The sequence below is a fragment of the Bemisia tabaci genome, chromosome 2 (assembly GCF_918797505.1).
Source record: "Bemisia tabaci chromosome 2, PGI_BMITA_v3".
NCBI classification, from domain to species: Eukaryota; Metazoa; Arthropoda; class Insecta; order Hemiptera; family Aleyrodidae; genus Bemisia; species Bemisia tabaci.
Genome location: NC_092794.1, coordinates 41,654,084 through 41,670,411, shown reverse-complemented (window position 1 = coordinate 41,670,411; position 16,328 = coordinate 41,654,084). Strand labels below are relative to the sequence as shown.

At 40.9% G+C, this 16,328-nt stretch overlaps 1 protein-coding gene across 4 annotated transcripts in view; it reads right to left on the bottom strand.

Annotated features, from left to right (window-relative positions):
• Positions 1-374: 374 nt before the first annotated feature.
• LOC109040034 (beta-1,4-galactosyltransferase 7) overlaps positions 375-16,328 on the bottom strand; it is a 49,716-nt gene continuing 33,762 nt past the window's right edge. For 2 of the 4 annotated variants that reach the window (XM_019055798.2, XM_019055796.2), the window contains exon 6: positions 375-1,153. In XM_019055798.2, the coding sequence (XP_018911343.2) occupies positions 1,083-1,153 (71 nt within the window). In that variant the 3' untranslated portion in view covers positions 375-1,082. The other 2 variants (XR_011899365.1, XR_011899364.1) reach the window with 2 other exon arrangements.

The window sequence follows — 16,328 nt, the reverse complement described above, 5'->3', positions numbered from 1 at the left end:
TAAAGCTGGTTATACTTGAAATCATTGTTATCTCATTTTTTTCTTTTCAAAAACTGCACTTACTCGCCTCGTCCTCCAAACCCCTCATATTGGGAACTTGCCGGAAAAATTCTACCCCTCGGCCTTCAAGAATACCTTTGTGAAGACAACAGCTTTTTTTTCGTTTGTCGAGTAGCCCAATTCAGGGTCAAGTATGCCTTAAACTTCGTCTTCCTGAGTCTTAACGGATTATTACTAGATATATAAGATTCATAAGAAAGAAAAAAAGGCTGAAGAAGTGATTAAGGCCTTATGGTATAGTATTCGAAAGAAAAAAACTTCCCGAGATAGAAGATGAGAGCCTAGAAGGCAGAGTAAATAAATGATAACAATGATTTACAGTTCAATTGGTTTTATTTAAACTACTATCACAGCACAAGATTTATAAAAATAGAGAGTACAGTCAACTTTAAACGACAATTAAGGGGCGGAAAAAACAAAAGGATATCGCCTTAAGTGTATAGGGCGGATACCCCATTGCTGCTAGGTAATACAATTAAATGAATTCATTTTTCTGGGAACAAATAGAAATATTTCCTTCGAGAAATACACTACAATGTTACAAAGGATGTTCTATGCACCTTTGAAGACAACGATATATTTCAGCATGTACTACAAGAAAGTCGCAGAATTGGAAAAATAAACAGACAAAACACAGGGAATCAGAGAATCAAAACGCCACTGATTCCTGAAATCAAAGTATAGTTTTCAGAATTATAAGGAAATGAAGGTCCGTTCATTACAAAAAACTTGCAAGGATTTGAGGATTTTTGATGGAAATCATCTGTGTCGTATACTATTTGACTTTCTAGCAGATACTTTTGTGTGCAATTATGCGTCAAAGCTCACGGCAAACTTATCTACCCATCCTGGTGATGATCCAAAGTAAGTCTTTACCCAATTATTATTATTCACTTATTTATTCATTGGGAGAAAAAACACTAAAAAATGGGCCGAATCTGAATGTAACAGGAAGAAGAAATGTCGCTGGGTCGAAGTAGGACAGTGGGTGGTTGTACAATACGAAGGAAGAAATAATTCAGTCACCAATTATGTGGGAAAAATGTTGTCATCGGCTGAGACAGATGACGGAACAATGTATGACGTTGAATACCTTAAAAAGAGACCAAAGACCTCTATGAGCTTTTATAAACCTTCTCTAACTGATGATGACACCATCAGCGGTAACATGATTGTTCAAAAGATAGAAGCCCCAAAAATGGGAACTGGGTCAAGAAAATACTTTGTTTTCTCTGATGACTTGTCAGATTTTCGTTTTTACTTAGTCCATTAATTTCTTCAGATTAATTGATCGTACTTTTAAATGATTTCGTTTTCTCAAATGCTCAAGGTATTTAATTATGTTTCTTTCTAGTTACCTGTTTATTAATTTTTTACTAAGAGGGTTTTACCCGGTGAGCTTAATGCATTTGTGAAATTCCGACTCTCTCTCTAGTTCTTAAGTAGTATCTACTTAGTCACTGATTAATAAACAATGGATCTTTTGTTAAGACTGATTAGGTAAGTAGCCAATTTTATAGGTGCCTTTAAGATACCTACTTCTCTTCTCAGGTAAAACTGAATCAGCTTGGCTGATTGACTAGGTACGTTGTCACTCATTTTAAGTTCTTTTTATACTTACGAAGTTACGTTCCTAGGTAGTTTTTAAAACTTTGACTCTGAAACTTGTTACCTAAAACTTAACTTGTCATTTTTTAAAACTTTGGACCCTTAAATTTTGTAAATTTGCATGTGCCTACATTTCCTTAACTTCAATGTGCCTAAGGTTGCCACTGAGCCATTGCCATTGAGTTTAACAAGACGCTCACTAAACGCATGATTTTATCCAATAATGCAAAAATTTACGACCCACATAATTTTGGGGGGTTTCCGGGCCCCGTTCGAAAAATGCCACCGAGTGCCACTGAACCTGACCCCGTTCCGGGTGCCTCGCCGTCTACGGCATCTACGGTTCACAGTGCAGTGAATGAACCTGTTGTAAACATTCCCATTGTTGAGAAGCCGATTAATTTAAAACGATACCAGCTGGTGTTCTCTCTAACAGCTGATGCCGAGGTTGGAATAAAAGTAGAGACATTTTTCAAGGACAAGGTCCGAGTCTCCGCTGCATTGCCACATAAGGATACTGAAAAGCATATTCATGAGTTTTTACTCAGTCATGTCGTTCCCTCAGAACAATATGGTTTATATTTTAAGGACGAAGAATTATTTACTGTTTTTACTAAGGTAGTCAAACGTCATTTTCAAATATTAATTTTACAAAGTATACTTCACTTTTGATTGATGTTGAAACGAAAGATGCTCAACTTGGTATAATTAAAAGTTATCATCATTCGCCTCAAAATCATCGAGGAATTTTGGAAACTGAAACTTATCTGTCTAAGAATTATTATTGGCCTAATATGAGAGAATCTATTCAAACTTTCATAAATAATTGTGACCTTTGCAATGTTGCGAAATATGATAGAAATCCAATTAAATTAAAGTTTAACAAGACTCCTACACCTACCAAACCTTTTCAAACGATTCATATTGACTTATATTCTGCTGAACAACAAAATTTTCTGTCAATCGTTTGTGCTTTTTCTCGTTATGCCCAGTGTTATCATGTTGCGAACAAAACTGGTCTTGAAGTAATGGATAAATGATTTACCTTCTTCACCCATCATGGATGCGTGAAGGAAGTTTGTTCTGACTTGGGCACTGAATTTGTGAATCATGTAGTAAGGATTTCTTGGCATTTCACAATATTAAGTACCATACGACCTCTCATAATCACCCCAATTCACAAGGCACTGTAGAAAGATTTCATTCTACTTTGGCCGAACATTTGAAGCTTTTTAAATTACAGCCCGCTTACAAAGACGAAAAAATCACTAAACTAGTTCAAAGGGCCGTTTTAGCTTATAATAATTCTTACAGCAGTGTTACCAAAATGACACCTTTTGAAATTATAAATTGTCACACTAAGAATGACCCACTAAGCTTAAATGAGGAACTTATCACTTCTCAAGATTATGTTAGTAAACATTGTGCACTCTCTAAATTTGTATTCCAAAAAGTGCACGATAGAATAGAAGAGAAAAAGGTTAAGGTCTTATCTAAGAGAAATGTGAAGCGAGAGGATCCCCCTTCATTAAAACAGCCTATTTATAGGAAATTAGTGAAGAGAATTGCTAACCAAAACACCTCTCCTCGATTCCAGGTTTCTAAGGTAACTAAGTTTGATAAACAGAGAGGAACTTTAGCTGTCGTTAATCCGAGAACTAATGTAAAGCAAAAGATTCACGTTGATCAAACGAAGAGACCCAAAAAACAGCAAGGCACTCCTTTTGTTCCTGATCCTGACTAATTTTGTTTCAGATGTTTTGGGACTTGTGCTGCTATAAGTGGACTTACTAATATAACCACTAATCCTGGCGTCTTGCCACTAAGATTAGGCTATGCTTACCTTCAAAAAACTTCGCACACGTTTGTTCATTATCTTAATGTAACTTCCCTCAGAAGAGAGATACAACTTTATCAAAATTCTTATGGAGTTCTGATGAAAATGGTTTTGAATAAGCATGATAATTATACTTCCAGTCTTCAACTAATTAAAGTGTTAGGAAGTAGTTTTTTGGATAAACTGAACTACTTGACTCCTTCGACTCAACGCCCAAAAAGAGGTGTAGCTAACTTTCTTAGAAGAGCTATTTCATTTATCACTGGTAATATGGATGACGAGGATCAAGCTCGTTTGGAGAAAATTACTAGAAATTTAGACAAAAATGAGATTAACTTGGAAAAATCAAGTGAAAAATGGCTATAGTCTGACTACTAGTATCATTAATAAAAATCAGGAAACTTTCAAAAGAGTTGAACAGAATGAGAAGATATTAACTGAAAAATTGAATTATTTACAGAAGATCCAAAACGAAACTTTCTCCGAAATCCATGATCACCATTTTACTGAAACTTTGAGCTATTTATCTAGTTATGGGTTAACCTTGTTGACATTCGTTCAAGAAATTGAAACTTCTCTCCTATTTTGCAACAATGGTCAACTTCATCCGTCTGTTATCTCCGCTAATGATTTGCGTCAGGAAATCAAAAGCATTTATTCTTACTTTCGTGAGTCAATACCCGTGGATATTACTTCACTACCAACCTATCAGATGGAAGAAATAATGAAAGTCTCATGTGAAATTAAAGTTGGAAAAATATTTTATTATATTACGGTACCTGTAAATTTTGAAACAAACTATACTCTTCATAAATTGCTTTCCTTACCCTCTTTTGTACGGTCAGAATATTATATGTCAGTCATTCCAGAACAGCGCTACCTTCTTGAGGATTCTTCTACGTCAACTTACCTGTCACCCACTGTGTCCTGCGTGAAGCTGCCAACGCGCTTTCAGTGTGAAGAAGCAACACCCTTGCACAGAGACTCTTGCAGTGTTCGAGCCGTTCAGAGGAATCAATTTGCCCGTTGCCCTACAGTTTTTGTAAACTTAAATGAAAGTTATATCCAGAATATTTATGAAACATCTCAGTATGTGTTCTATTTTCCTCGCATGGAACTTGTTGAATTTGATTGTCCCTCGTATTCCGAACGTAAATTACTTGCTGGAATTTACTTGTACTACAACCGTAATTGTGTCCTCAAATTCAGGAATCAAACGCTTCCAACGAGTTTAAATACTACCGCTGAAATGCTCATTTCCGATTTTTCATTGAACTTAGAGAACTCTTCTCTTTCTATTTTACCATTTAATGTCAGTCTGAACCACTTACAGATGGAACTGAGTCCTGAATATTACTCTTCACACCCAACTCCCCTTCAATCTATTATTTTGAAAAAGCTATTCATTTTTACGTTTTATATGGAATTTGCTTAGCATCGTTTGTAATCTTTCTTTTTATTAATTGTTTTGTATTGCAAACTGAGGACTCGCAAACAGCGTAACCCAGTTTTGGTGAATTCGGAATTTATTTCCTCTCCATTACCTGCTGATACGGAGCCTGAAGCTCCTGGTCCTTCCATTCCCCTTTTGAATTTCCCCATACGAATTCAGTCCTCTTCTAGGACTTGAAGTCTTATTGAATTTTTTATTCATTTAAAAATTCTTAAAATTTTGAAAATCGTCAAATTTTTCATTTACCATTTAAATTTCAATCTAAGAAGGGAGGAGTTATGTTCTATCCCATTTTCTCGCCCAATTGGCAATCATGGCACGTGTAACAATATTTGGTTTCCAAATATTGATAGACAAAAGCACAGCTTCGCTGACGCTTCTTAATTAAGCAATTGTTTTAGCTAACTGCGGATATTCGATTGACCTTTTCTCCTATTTTACGTCAATCGACCTAGATAAGATGTCATTATAAAATGACACCCGAATCCTTCCAAATTCAATCGCAGTCTCTCTTCGGTGATACCAGTTAGGCCCGGTTCCCTCTGCCGTTAGTACGTGCGTTCCTACCCGTTTTAATGTGTCAGTTGTAATTCTATTCTGTGAACTTAATAAATCTTCATTGTATTCCGTACTTTGAATTTATTATTTTGCTCTGAGCTTATGCTCTGGCGCAGTTGCCGCTCTGCTACTAAATTAGCAATCACTTAACTTGTACATCTTCTGACTCATTTCCAGGTTCAAGGAAGCGGAATCGTGCCTCTGAATTTCTTTGAATATGAGTTTGAGCAATCTCGAGGATATAGTATGTGCATTTGGAAATCTAGCTCCATTTGTTTTACAATTGATAGCAAAAATCTACTCCCGAATAGGAAGATCGGATATAGCAATTGCAGCATGCAAGCTAGCATTGAATCGGGAGAAAAAAATACATATAAATCAATTGCGACGCCCTAAACTAATAAAATCTGCACCTCTTGTTGCAGATGGCTGTACACCTTCAAGTGGTCCACCGCCACAGACATAAACACCGATGCAATCAAAAACATAACAAGCAACCCGGGAATCATGCCACTCGAACTTGGAGACGCAAAACTACAACGGACTACGCATACTCTCGTTCACTATTACAGCACGGAAATTCTCTCACACGAATTCTCCATCCTGAATAGCCAGTACATCGCCTTCCTCTCAAACGTCTCAATAGATCATGCTGCAATGCCAACGGTTGAACCTCAACTTAAAAATATCAACTTTACTATTGCCACCATCAAGGAAAAACTTGCTTTCACAAAGCCATCCACAGCAGCCATACACACTCACAAAAACAAAACGAAGACACGCTCCCGACGTGGTCTTCTTAATGTCCTAGGATCCGGAATCAAACTCGTCACGGGAAACCTAGACGACTCTGACGGCCAAAGATACGAAACATTTTAGACCAACTAAAACAAGGAGAAACGATACTCGAAAACCAAGTAAAGCAAGAGTACAGCATCAATACCAAAATTATCGACAAGTATAACTCAAATCTCCAGACGATTCGCCACAACTTCGCCACCGGTCTTGTACGAACGGAGAATCCTTGCTACCTTGGAAAGATGGCTACTAAGGAAGACAACTCTACCCTACCTGAATCAAAAGAACCTAAAGAAATCAAGAAGCGTCGAGGAAAAGGCGCTGTTGGTAAAACGAAAATCCAGAACCGGTTGAAGTTTGGTGAGCGTCATCGCGCGGAACAATTTGAAAAGCGCGCTGCTGCAACTGCTCTTGCAGATCAGTTTCTTGCTACACTTTTATTGTCGGCCTCCTATGGTGTAGTGGTTGTAGCGCTTGCTCTATAATCGGGAGGTCCCGGGTTCGATTCCCGGCCAGGCGACCCGAGTTTGATGGTCTCAAACAATGTTGCCTGGGGCTGGTTCAGTAGGGACGGAGGGGGGAGGGGACTTAAAGCGTGGGATTAGCCCTTGTGGGCTATTTGAAGTAAAAAAAAAAAAAAAAAAAAAAAAAAAAAAAAAAAAAAAAAACAACGAACAAGAATTCGCCTCGCGTTTAGTTGAAATTGACAGAGTACTGCGAGACTCCGTCTCATCGACAGAACACAAACTACTCCTACGAGATGCATTCGACCAATTAAGCATTACCTTCATCAATTTCCTGACTATCGTCGAAGACCTAGAAAACGCACTCCTCTTCTGCCACGTCAACACATTCCACCCCAGTATAATTAAACCATCTGAACTCCTCTTCGAACTCAAAAGAATCGAGCGGTTTTACAAAGAAGAACTACCCCTCGCAACAACACCAGAAAATTTACCGTTCTTTGAAGAACTGATAGACGTTCACTGCAAGATTACCCCATCCGATATTGTTTTCTTCCTTTCCGTCCCTATAACTCATAAAGCCGATTTCACCCTTTATTACATGCTACCTATCCCTACCCTTCACCTGTCAGAATACATCACTGTGCGAGTTCCTCACAGGAACATCCTCAAAAATATCGACAACAATGAAATCATCCCACTGAAAGGACCATGCCAACGCCTAACACACCTGCAATGTTCCAACCCAGACTCCAGCGTTGCTGCCACATGTGAGACGGGAATTCTCGAGACACTATCTTCTGAACATTGCGAACATGCCAAAGTAGACATCTTCGTCAACCACCTCGAAAACATTCCTGAATCAAACAAGCTACTGGGAATATTCCTGACTCAAGAACATATCACCTTAAACTGCCCTCACCACGCAGAGGAACACGACCTGTCTGGCATTTATCTCTTGAACCCAGGACAATGCAGCCTCACCTTTCGAAACAGGACCATCCCAAGGACGCTAACATCGGAAACCAAGCCACTATTCTTCCAAAACCCCATGCTGTTGATCGAGTCGCCGCCAAACCTCAAGACATCCTTCCACTTCACCCAACTGTCAGAAGACCCGGAACTAAACGACATTCCTCCACCTGAGATGGAAATTGATTTCTTGGAAAGCCACAAATCACACTTTTGGGCCTACAGTTGCACTCTTCTACTTATTTTTATTGTTGAATATATTTCGCCACAAAATGTTACTTCGCTTCCCGAAGATGGCGTGCTTTATTAACCTAGATAATAACTCTGCTACTGCTACGGACAACCCTGAAACCACCCAAGATCAAGAATTAAACTTACTCCCTCCAAACCTCGCATCCCTACATCCGCTCCCTCATGTAGGTTTCCACTCGGTTCCTCAGTCTTAGGGGGGAAGATGTTATCGATCCTCTCCTCACCTCTCCTCACCGCCTCCCGCTGCCTACCAGCTCTCGACTCGCGTCGCCGGCCGGCCGCGGTCATTTGCATCTTTATTTCCCAACTTCGCATTTTATCACATTGACCTCGCCTCTTCACCTCATTATCAATAATTCGTATGCGCCCAGCTCCGATTCCCCAAATCCGTCGCCCATTGCTATGTTCCGAATCTCACGTAGCCCTTGCTATCGTGAGATTGGTCACGTAGGCACTTCTACAAATACCCGTTCCACTCTTGACGCCACGCTCAGTCTTTGCTCGACCCTGTAGTGATCCGTAGCCCTGCCCCCCTCGTTCCGTAGCGGTACAGTCCCAGTGTTATTGTATTCGTATCATATTCATTGTATGTCAGTTAGTGCCACCGAGCACCAAATATATTATTGTAGCAGATAAATTCCGTTTATACGTCATTTATCCTATTTTCCAAGACATTCGATATTATCGATAAAATCGATACATTTAATTCGGGCGCGGGGCACGGGAGCTCCTCTGGGTCCACATTTTCTTCAACTTTAGGAACAAAACTGGAATATTAAACCGATTTTCACAGTTTAAGAGCCGGAATTTCCAGACATGAGACCCGGTCCCATTGTACTCACATCTACTAAGACCGAGGAAACCTTTATTACGAGGTACTCTTCATACTTAAAATTACAGAATGTGACAGCATGGTGCTTGAGATTCCAAAAAAATTGTAAACGTAAGCGCGCAGGTGAAAGTAAAATCACTGGACCGCCCTCGTTAGCCGAGCTGAGATTGGCAACAAATAAACTAGTCAAAATTGTCCAAAAAGAGGAATTTTCTGAAGAAATCCGGCAGCTACAAGCAGGAAAGCTTACTAGTAATAGACTAGCCCCTCTGAGTCCCTTCACTGATGAGCGGGGAATCCTCAGGGTGGGGGGTAGAATTGGCAACTCATAATTAAAATTTTCATTGAAGCATCCTGCAATTCTGCCCAAAAGGGCTCATTTTACTACCATCGTGATTCATCATTATCATACATTCTATATGCATGCTGGGCCGAGGCTACTATAGTGCCTCATTTCTCAAGAATTTTGAATTCTCTCAGCACGCAGCGCTATACGAGCCCATTTGCATAAATGTGTAACGTGTTACAAGGTTTCACCTACCCCGTTTCAACCGAAAATGGGAAACCTACCAGCATGCAGAGTAACACCAGCACGGTGTTTCTTACGCGTCGGTTTGGATTTTGGCGGGTCTATTTACCTAAAAACTGGTACGCGCAGAAATGCATCTTCGGTGAAAGCGTACATTTGTCTATTTGTATGCATGGCCACAAAAGCGCTTCATCTAGAATTAGTTTCCAGCCTCAGCGCCGATGCCTTCGTCGCGGCTTTGGACAGATTTCTGTCTCGTAGGGGACTTTGCGAAGAAATTTTTAGCGACGATGGAACAAATTTTGTTGGGGCAGATAACTATCTAGGCGAAGTTTATACGTTTTTAGAGCAACCTGAGAATATCGCAAAGATCAGGCAAGGGTTAGCTCCCAAGAAACTCTCATGGAACTTTAACCCCCCCGCTGCTTCACATTTTGGCGGAATTTTGGAAGCAGGACTTAAGTCCGTCAAGTACCATCTGAAACGAGTGATTGGCGAACAAAAACTGACGTTCGAGGAATATAGCACAGTGTTGATCAAAATCGAGGCATTTTAAACTCGCGGCCTTTATGCCCCCTCTCGTCAGATGTTAAAGACCTAGAGGTCCTGACACCAGCCCACTTTATTGTGGGAGGGCCCCTCCTCAGTTTACCGGAGTATGACTGGACCCGGGAACCCACGAATAGACTGTCGAGGTAGCAACTGCTCCAAGCAATCTCACAAGGATTCTGGACCCGCTGGTCTCGTGAGTACATCAATACTCTACAGCAGCTTCAAAAATGGACAAAGCACACCGAGCAGATTAAGGAGAATGATATCGTCTTGCTCAAGGAGGAAACAGCGCCGCCACTCCAATGGGCGATAGCGAGAGTGACTGCCTTGCACCCAGGTCCGGACGGTATCACGAGAGTCGCCACGGTTCAAAGGGCAGATGGGCGAACGCTGAAGAGACCCGCGGTCAAACTTTGTCGGCTCCCGCTGGACCAGTCAGCATCGAACTAGCGGCTGAGCTTGATCTCGCAGTGCACGCACGACGCATCATGGAGTTACCGTCAACTGAATCCCTGTCGAAGTTAATACTCGGTGCGTGGATCGACAACGATGTCGTGAACACATATTGTCATCTGCTTCAGCAGCATAGTGAAAACGTTAAAATTGTAGACTCATTCTTCTTTAGCAAACTTTGGTTTCACGGAGTGGAACGAGCTAGAGCCTCTTTCAAAGTGACCGCGGCGTTCAATTAATTACTTGTGCCGGTACACTGCCCGACCAGGCAGCATTGGTTCTTGTTAGCAGTCAGTTTTAGTGATCGCACCCTCGTATGCTTCGATAAAGCTCTTCAAACCGAATCAGCATCGCAAGCGCTTTCCATTTTAAAGGACTTCTTACTTCGAGTTTTCCAAAGTCTACTGATTGGAATGTCTATACCGCGCGGGTCCCTCAACAGCTAAACGGTCACGATTGTGGTCCCTACGCCCTCTATTTCGCGAAATCTCTTGCGCGCCGAGCTCCAATCGGCCCTGTAAATGACAGACTGAAAGCGCAAAAACTGCGCATCCAAATCAAAGACCAATTAGTGTCGCGCCAAATTTTGCCGCTCTCAACAACGCGCACGGACTTGCATCGCCCATTCGCGTTCATGTACCCACCCGTGCCCAACTTTACTTTTACGTACTCTCCGCTCCCACCCCCTCCGGCCATGGTGGTATGTTCGGAGATCATCGACTTAAGCTCACCCAGCCCGCAGGAGTCAAGCTCGCCCACAAACGGCTCGGTTGTGCAGCTACAGACGGATCCCGACCTCATCAGCACTGAGGTAGCAGAAGCAATGAGGCGTTACCTAGAGCGGACAACAGGGAAAAAGCGGCTATTCCCCTTCCGCCTCAACTTCAAGGGGGGAAAGTTTCGGAGGCTATACCCCGACGCCGTGAAAAGGCTACTAAATCTCGATTAATGTTTCATAAATGTTTCAATTGATCTCAATTACCTAATCTTTCAATAGATCTCGATTAATGTTCCATAATTGTTTCAATGGATCTCAATTAATGATTCATAAAAACCCATGGATGTTTAATACATCCAATGATGTCTCTGAAGTAATATTTTGGTTTTTTTCTTTGTAACTATTCTCCAGTTTTTTGTGAATAACTTATTATTTGCTGTAAGCTTCAAAGTGTTCCTAATTTTTCTTGAAAGAAAATTTGGTGGGGGGTATGTTGAGGACAGATAATCTGGCAGCAGCGTTTGTCTTGGAATTGCTTGTTGCATAACGGGCCAGTTTTCAGTTGCGCAACGAACTGGTGGCTTGTTGCGTAACAAACCAGTTTCCACATCAGTTCAGTTGCATAAGCAACTGGTTTGTTATATAACAAACCGGTTCTCTAGCTCCCACATAAATACAGCCGCACATCGGCTACTAAGTCAGTATGCTCTGCACCACTCACCTCCTTGGTACGCCTGTTTAAGGTTACCTTCCTTTGACTGGCTCCCTGTTTAAGGTAGCATGACGTCACTCCTCCTACCTTTCACCAACCAGGGTACGCCTGTTTAAGGTTACCTTCCTTTGACTGGCTCGCCTGTTTAAGGTAGCATAGGGTAGCCTGTATAAGTTAAAGGAGGATCCCACACTCGCGGCATTAGTTAGTTTAAAAAGATGGAAGAAAAAGCCACGTCCAGTTTCCGCTCCCATAAAGTCTCCAGAATTAAAACATTCCACTCCGATGGAACCGAAACTGCGTTCCCAGGGCTTCTCCCTTCCGCCGAATCCACCTTTACCTGCCTTCCAATTACCAATAATGGTACCTCCTACTCGCCCAGAACGAGAACCCCAAACTCCACCAAAATGTGTAACTCCCCCTCTTTCCGACGGTCAAAAAGTGCCCTCCCCACGTGCTCAGGATTGTACATTTTCGGACGACGAAGTGGACGCGGAGAATTTCCTACCCTTCGCCAACGAAGTCGAGCCAACTGCGAGCTTTTCCACGCATACGAGTTCCTCAGCTTTCAAAGGTAAGCATATATCATTGTAATTTGGGGTTAGAAAGTTTTTCTATAATGTTTCACTTCATTTGGACATGAATAGGTCAAATGGTGATAAAGAATGAAGATCAGAATGAAGTCTGCGAGGCTCGAAGTCTTCTCAATGACGACAATAATTTTCCAAGTGAGGGTACGGACTCAGAAATTCCTGACGCTTGATATTCCTAGGAAACGTACCTCTAAGTGTGCCTCTGAATATACAGTGAAAAAACTGAAAACTTCTAAGGAAAAGCCCAAAAAACCCGGTGGACGATAGAAGAAAAAAAGGCAGTCTACAGACAACTCTCCGATTGTATCGCAGCAGGTTTTAACCCCTGTAAGACCAAAAGAGAGCAGAATAGAGAGAGGTAGGAGGAGGGCATTAGCACAGCTCATACAAGTTATGTTCTTTCCTACTTTCTCGCCCAATTGGCAATCATGGCACGTGTAACAATATTTGGTTTCCAAATATTGATAGACAAAAGCACAGCATCGCTGACGCTTCTTAATTAAGCATTGTTTTAGCTAACTGCGGATATTGGAATGACCTCTTCTCCCAATCTACGTCAATCGACCTAGATAAGGTGTCATTATAAAATGACACCCGAATCTCTCCAAATTCAATCGTAGTCTCTCGTCGGTGATACCAGTTAGGCCCGGTTCCCTCTGCTCGTTATTCTGTGCGTTTTAACCCGTTTAATGTGTCAGTTGTAAATCTTTACTTTTGAAATTAATAAACGTCACTGTGTTTCGTACTCTGATTTTTATTATTTTTGTTGAGCTACGCTCTGGCGCAATTTTGCCGCTCCGCTATTTTATTAGCAAAACTTAACTGGCGCTCGTCGCTAGGATTTTTCACGTAAATCGTAATTTCATGGAAAAGTAAAAAACAACCTAACGCTTCTGAAAAACCGTGTCTATGTCCGTTGACATTTTCCCTCGCTACGGTTCCGATCTTCCTGTACCAGCCAAGACGGAACGTCGTTTCATTTACGCAAACGAGAAGGAAGAACAGAAATTATTATCGATTATCTACGAACATTATCTACAATTTCGTCAAGATTGGCCGATTGAAGTACGTCGCACTCAAGATCGTGTCATTGTCTACATTGACAATATCGAAGCTTTTTCCTACTTTGGTGCTCCTAGACTCTCTAAACCTATCATAGAGTGTTACAAGCGTGACGGAGATTTTGCCATCATAGAATCTGGTTTGAAGCGTCATCGTGTCTGGTCTTTCCTCTGGTTTCGCTTGCCACTAAGACATCTTCCTGAAGCTTCCAGCTCAAATCTGTTCCTGCCCCGAGCATCCCCTGGAAATCCATTGGGTCCGTGGACGAATACCTGGGACACCGTTGGGACAGACTGATCAGCACACCCTCCGGACGCCACATTCGAGATTCCAACCGTGGACGAATACCTGGGACACCGTTGGGACAGACTGATCAGCACACCCTCCGGACGCCAGATTCGAGATTCCAACTCCGACTATCTTGATTTTCACACCTGCCCGCTTCGAAGATGAGGATCATCGCCTTCCTGCTGTGAGTCAATTGTAATGATCGATAATATTCTGACCATTCCCCCATTTAATTTTTGAAGGGAAATTTCTTTATTTTTCTGTGCTAAAATTTATTTTTTGAGATTTTTCTTTTTGTTAGTGATTCCCTAGTGTGGGGCTACAAAAATTTTACTTGCTCTTTCAAAAATTTGCGAAGTGATTCCTTACTGCTAGGCCTCCGAAGATTATTCGAAAGTGTTCTTGACAAATTGCAAAGTGATTCCTTACTGTTAGGCCTTTGAAATTTGTTCAAGTTTCCATGTTCTCTTATCTGCATCCTATTTGTCCTATCGTCCAAGATTTAACTAATTTGGCTAGGCAAACGGATATTCAGAACGTAGGAATATCGGACGCTCCTCATTTGATTTGGGACTTTTTGATCTCACATGAGTATAGCGATCCAATTAGCAACGAAATCAAGAATAGACTTGAAGAAAATTTCAATTCACCTTTACAGTCACGGCAAAGATATTTCGCGCAATAAGTTATTATTCAGAAAATGTTTAAATTTCTTCTAATGAATAAAGATTAAAACTCATGTGTTGGTTGAATAAATCTCCATTAATTACGCATGATTTAATTGAGTTTATTAATGACGTAAATCCGTTAGAATTATCTTATGACGAAACTATTCATTTTCTCAGAGAATTTCTAACTGAAAATCATTATCGGGATATTAAAAGTCATATTATCAAGGAGAAAATTCGTCAGAAATTCACGATAAAACGAAGTGATTTTTGGCCTCATTTACGAGAAATCCGAAATAACTTGCGACATTTATTGCTGAATTTTGATTAAGGATATGAATCAAATCATTAACTTCATGTTTTGATTCATGGCGGAACATAATCCAAATCCAAATCAAATTATAAGACCTGCTAGGTTTGTATTAAATCCTGACGAATAAAATCTCGAAGATAATAATCCCCCTGAAAACGTCATGGCTCAAAATTTGAATCAACAAGAATTCATTGCTGAATTCACGCGTCTTCAAAATGTAGTTAACCAATTAGAAAGGAGGAATGCTGAAAATCCTTTACGGATGAAATGTCCAAGTCCTACACAGGCTACGTGTTTAAGATAGGAAGTGGAGTCATCAGCTGGGAGAGCCGTAAGCAAGGCAGTGTTGCGCTGTCGACAACTGAGGCAGAGTATATGGCTGTCTTAGAAGCCTCCAAAGAAGCAGTGTTCTTGAGAAATCTGTGTAAAGAGGTTCTTCCTCTATCACCTGAGATCACAATCTTGTACAGCGACAATCAGGGAGCAATCAAGTTAGCTCACAACCCTGTGTTTCATGAAAGGAGTAAGCATATTGATATAAGATACCACTGCATAAGGAGTTGGATAGCCGAAAATAAATTTGTTTTAAAGTACGTCAGCACTGAAAAAATGATAGCCGACATGCTAACCAAGTCTCTAGGACAAAACAAGCATAAGTTCTGCATCGACAGCATTTTTAGAAATTAGTGTGTAAGAAAAATTCTGCATTGACAATATTTCCAGAAATTACTTTGTAAGAAAATGTAACCAATTGTATTAATTTTTTTTTGTATGAAAGGTCATTCAGGTTTAAGAGGGGGTGTTGAATTAATTTGTTATGTATAAACCTGACAACCTTAGTTATATGCAGTCTGTCTGAAGAATGTGCTGATGCTGAGCATTGCAATGTAACCAACTGCGAGACTTAATAAAAGATATGCGGATTAGTCCAAGCCTACACCTCGACCCGTGATCATTTCTCTCTTTTTCCTCCTCAATGAGCTAAAATAACACAATAGTCAGCTCCCTGGGCCGCTGCCCCGAGCTCATCACAGAAAATGCTGAGGACGATCCTGTTCCTATAAGTACTCTTGTGATACTCCACAGTGTTTAATTTTCTGACAAGTGACAATCCTCTTTATTTTACTCCTGATTCCTCGGACTTTCCTACCCAGACCCTTCAGTAAGTGAACGTCTAGACGAATCTCAAAAGGAAACCTCTACAGTTCTGTAAAAAAAAAAATTAAACCCTCATTCAAAAGATGACTCAATCAAACAACCAAGGAGTACTTCAACCTCCAAGGTTCAATCCGCCTGCCGCTGCATTGCCGGGTCAACAAGGCCAAAATTTACCAGAAGTCAAAAATATACATCTAAATACCATCCCTACCTTTTATGGCAACCCACAACGCTTGCCTGAATTTATAAAAGTATGTGGAAGAATTTAGGACCATTTCGCAGATAGAGCCAACCCCCAAAATTTCCAAAACCATATACTCCTGACCGGTTTTTTGGCAAAAATACAAGGCGATGCTAAAGTTCAAATTAGTAACGTCCCAATAGAGACATGGGAAGAATTAAAGGCGGCCCTATTTGAAGCACACAGTGACAAAAGAGACTCTTTCAC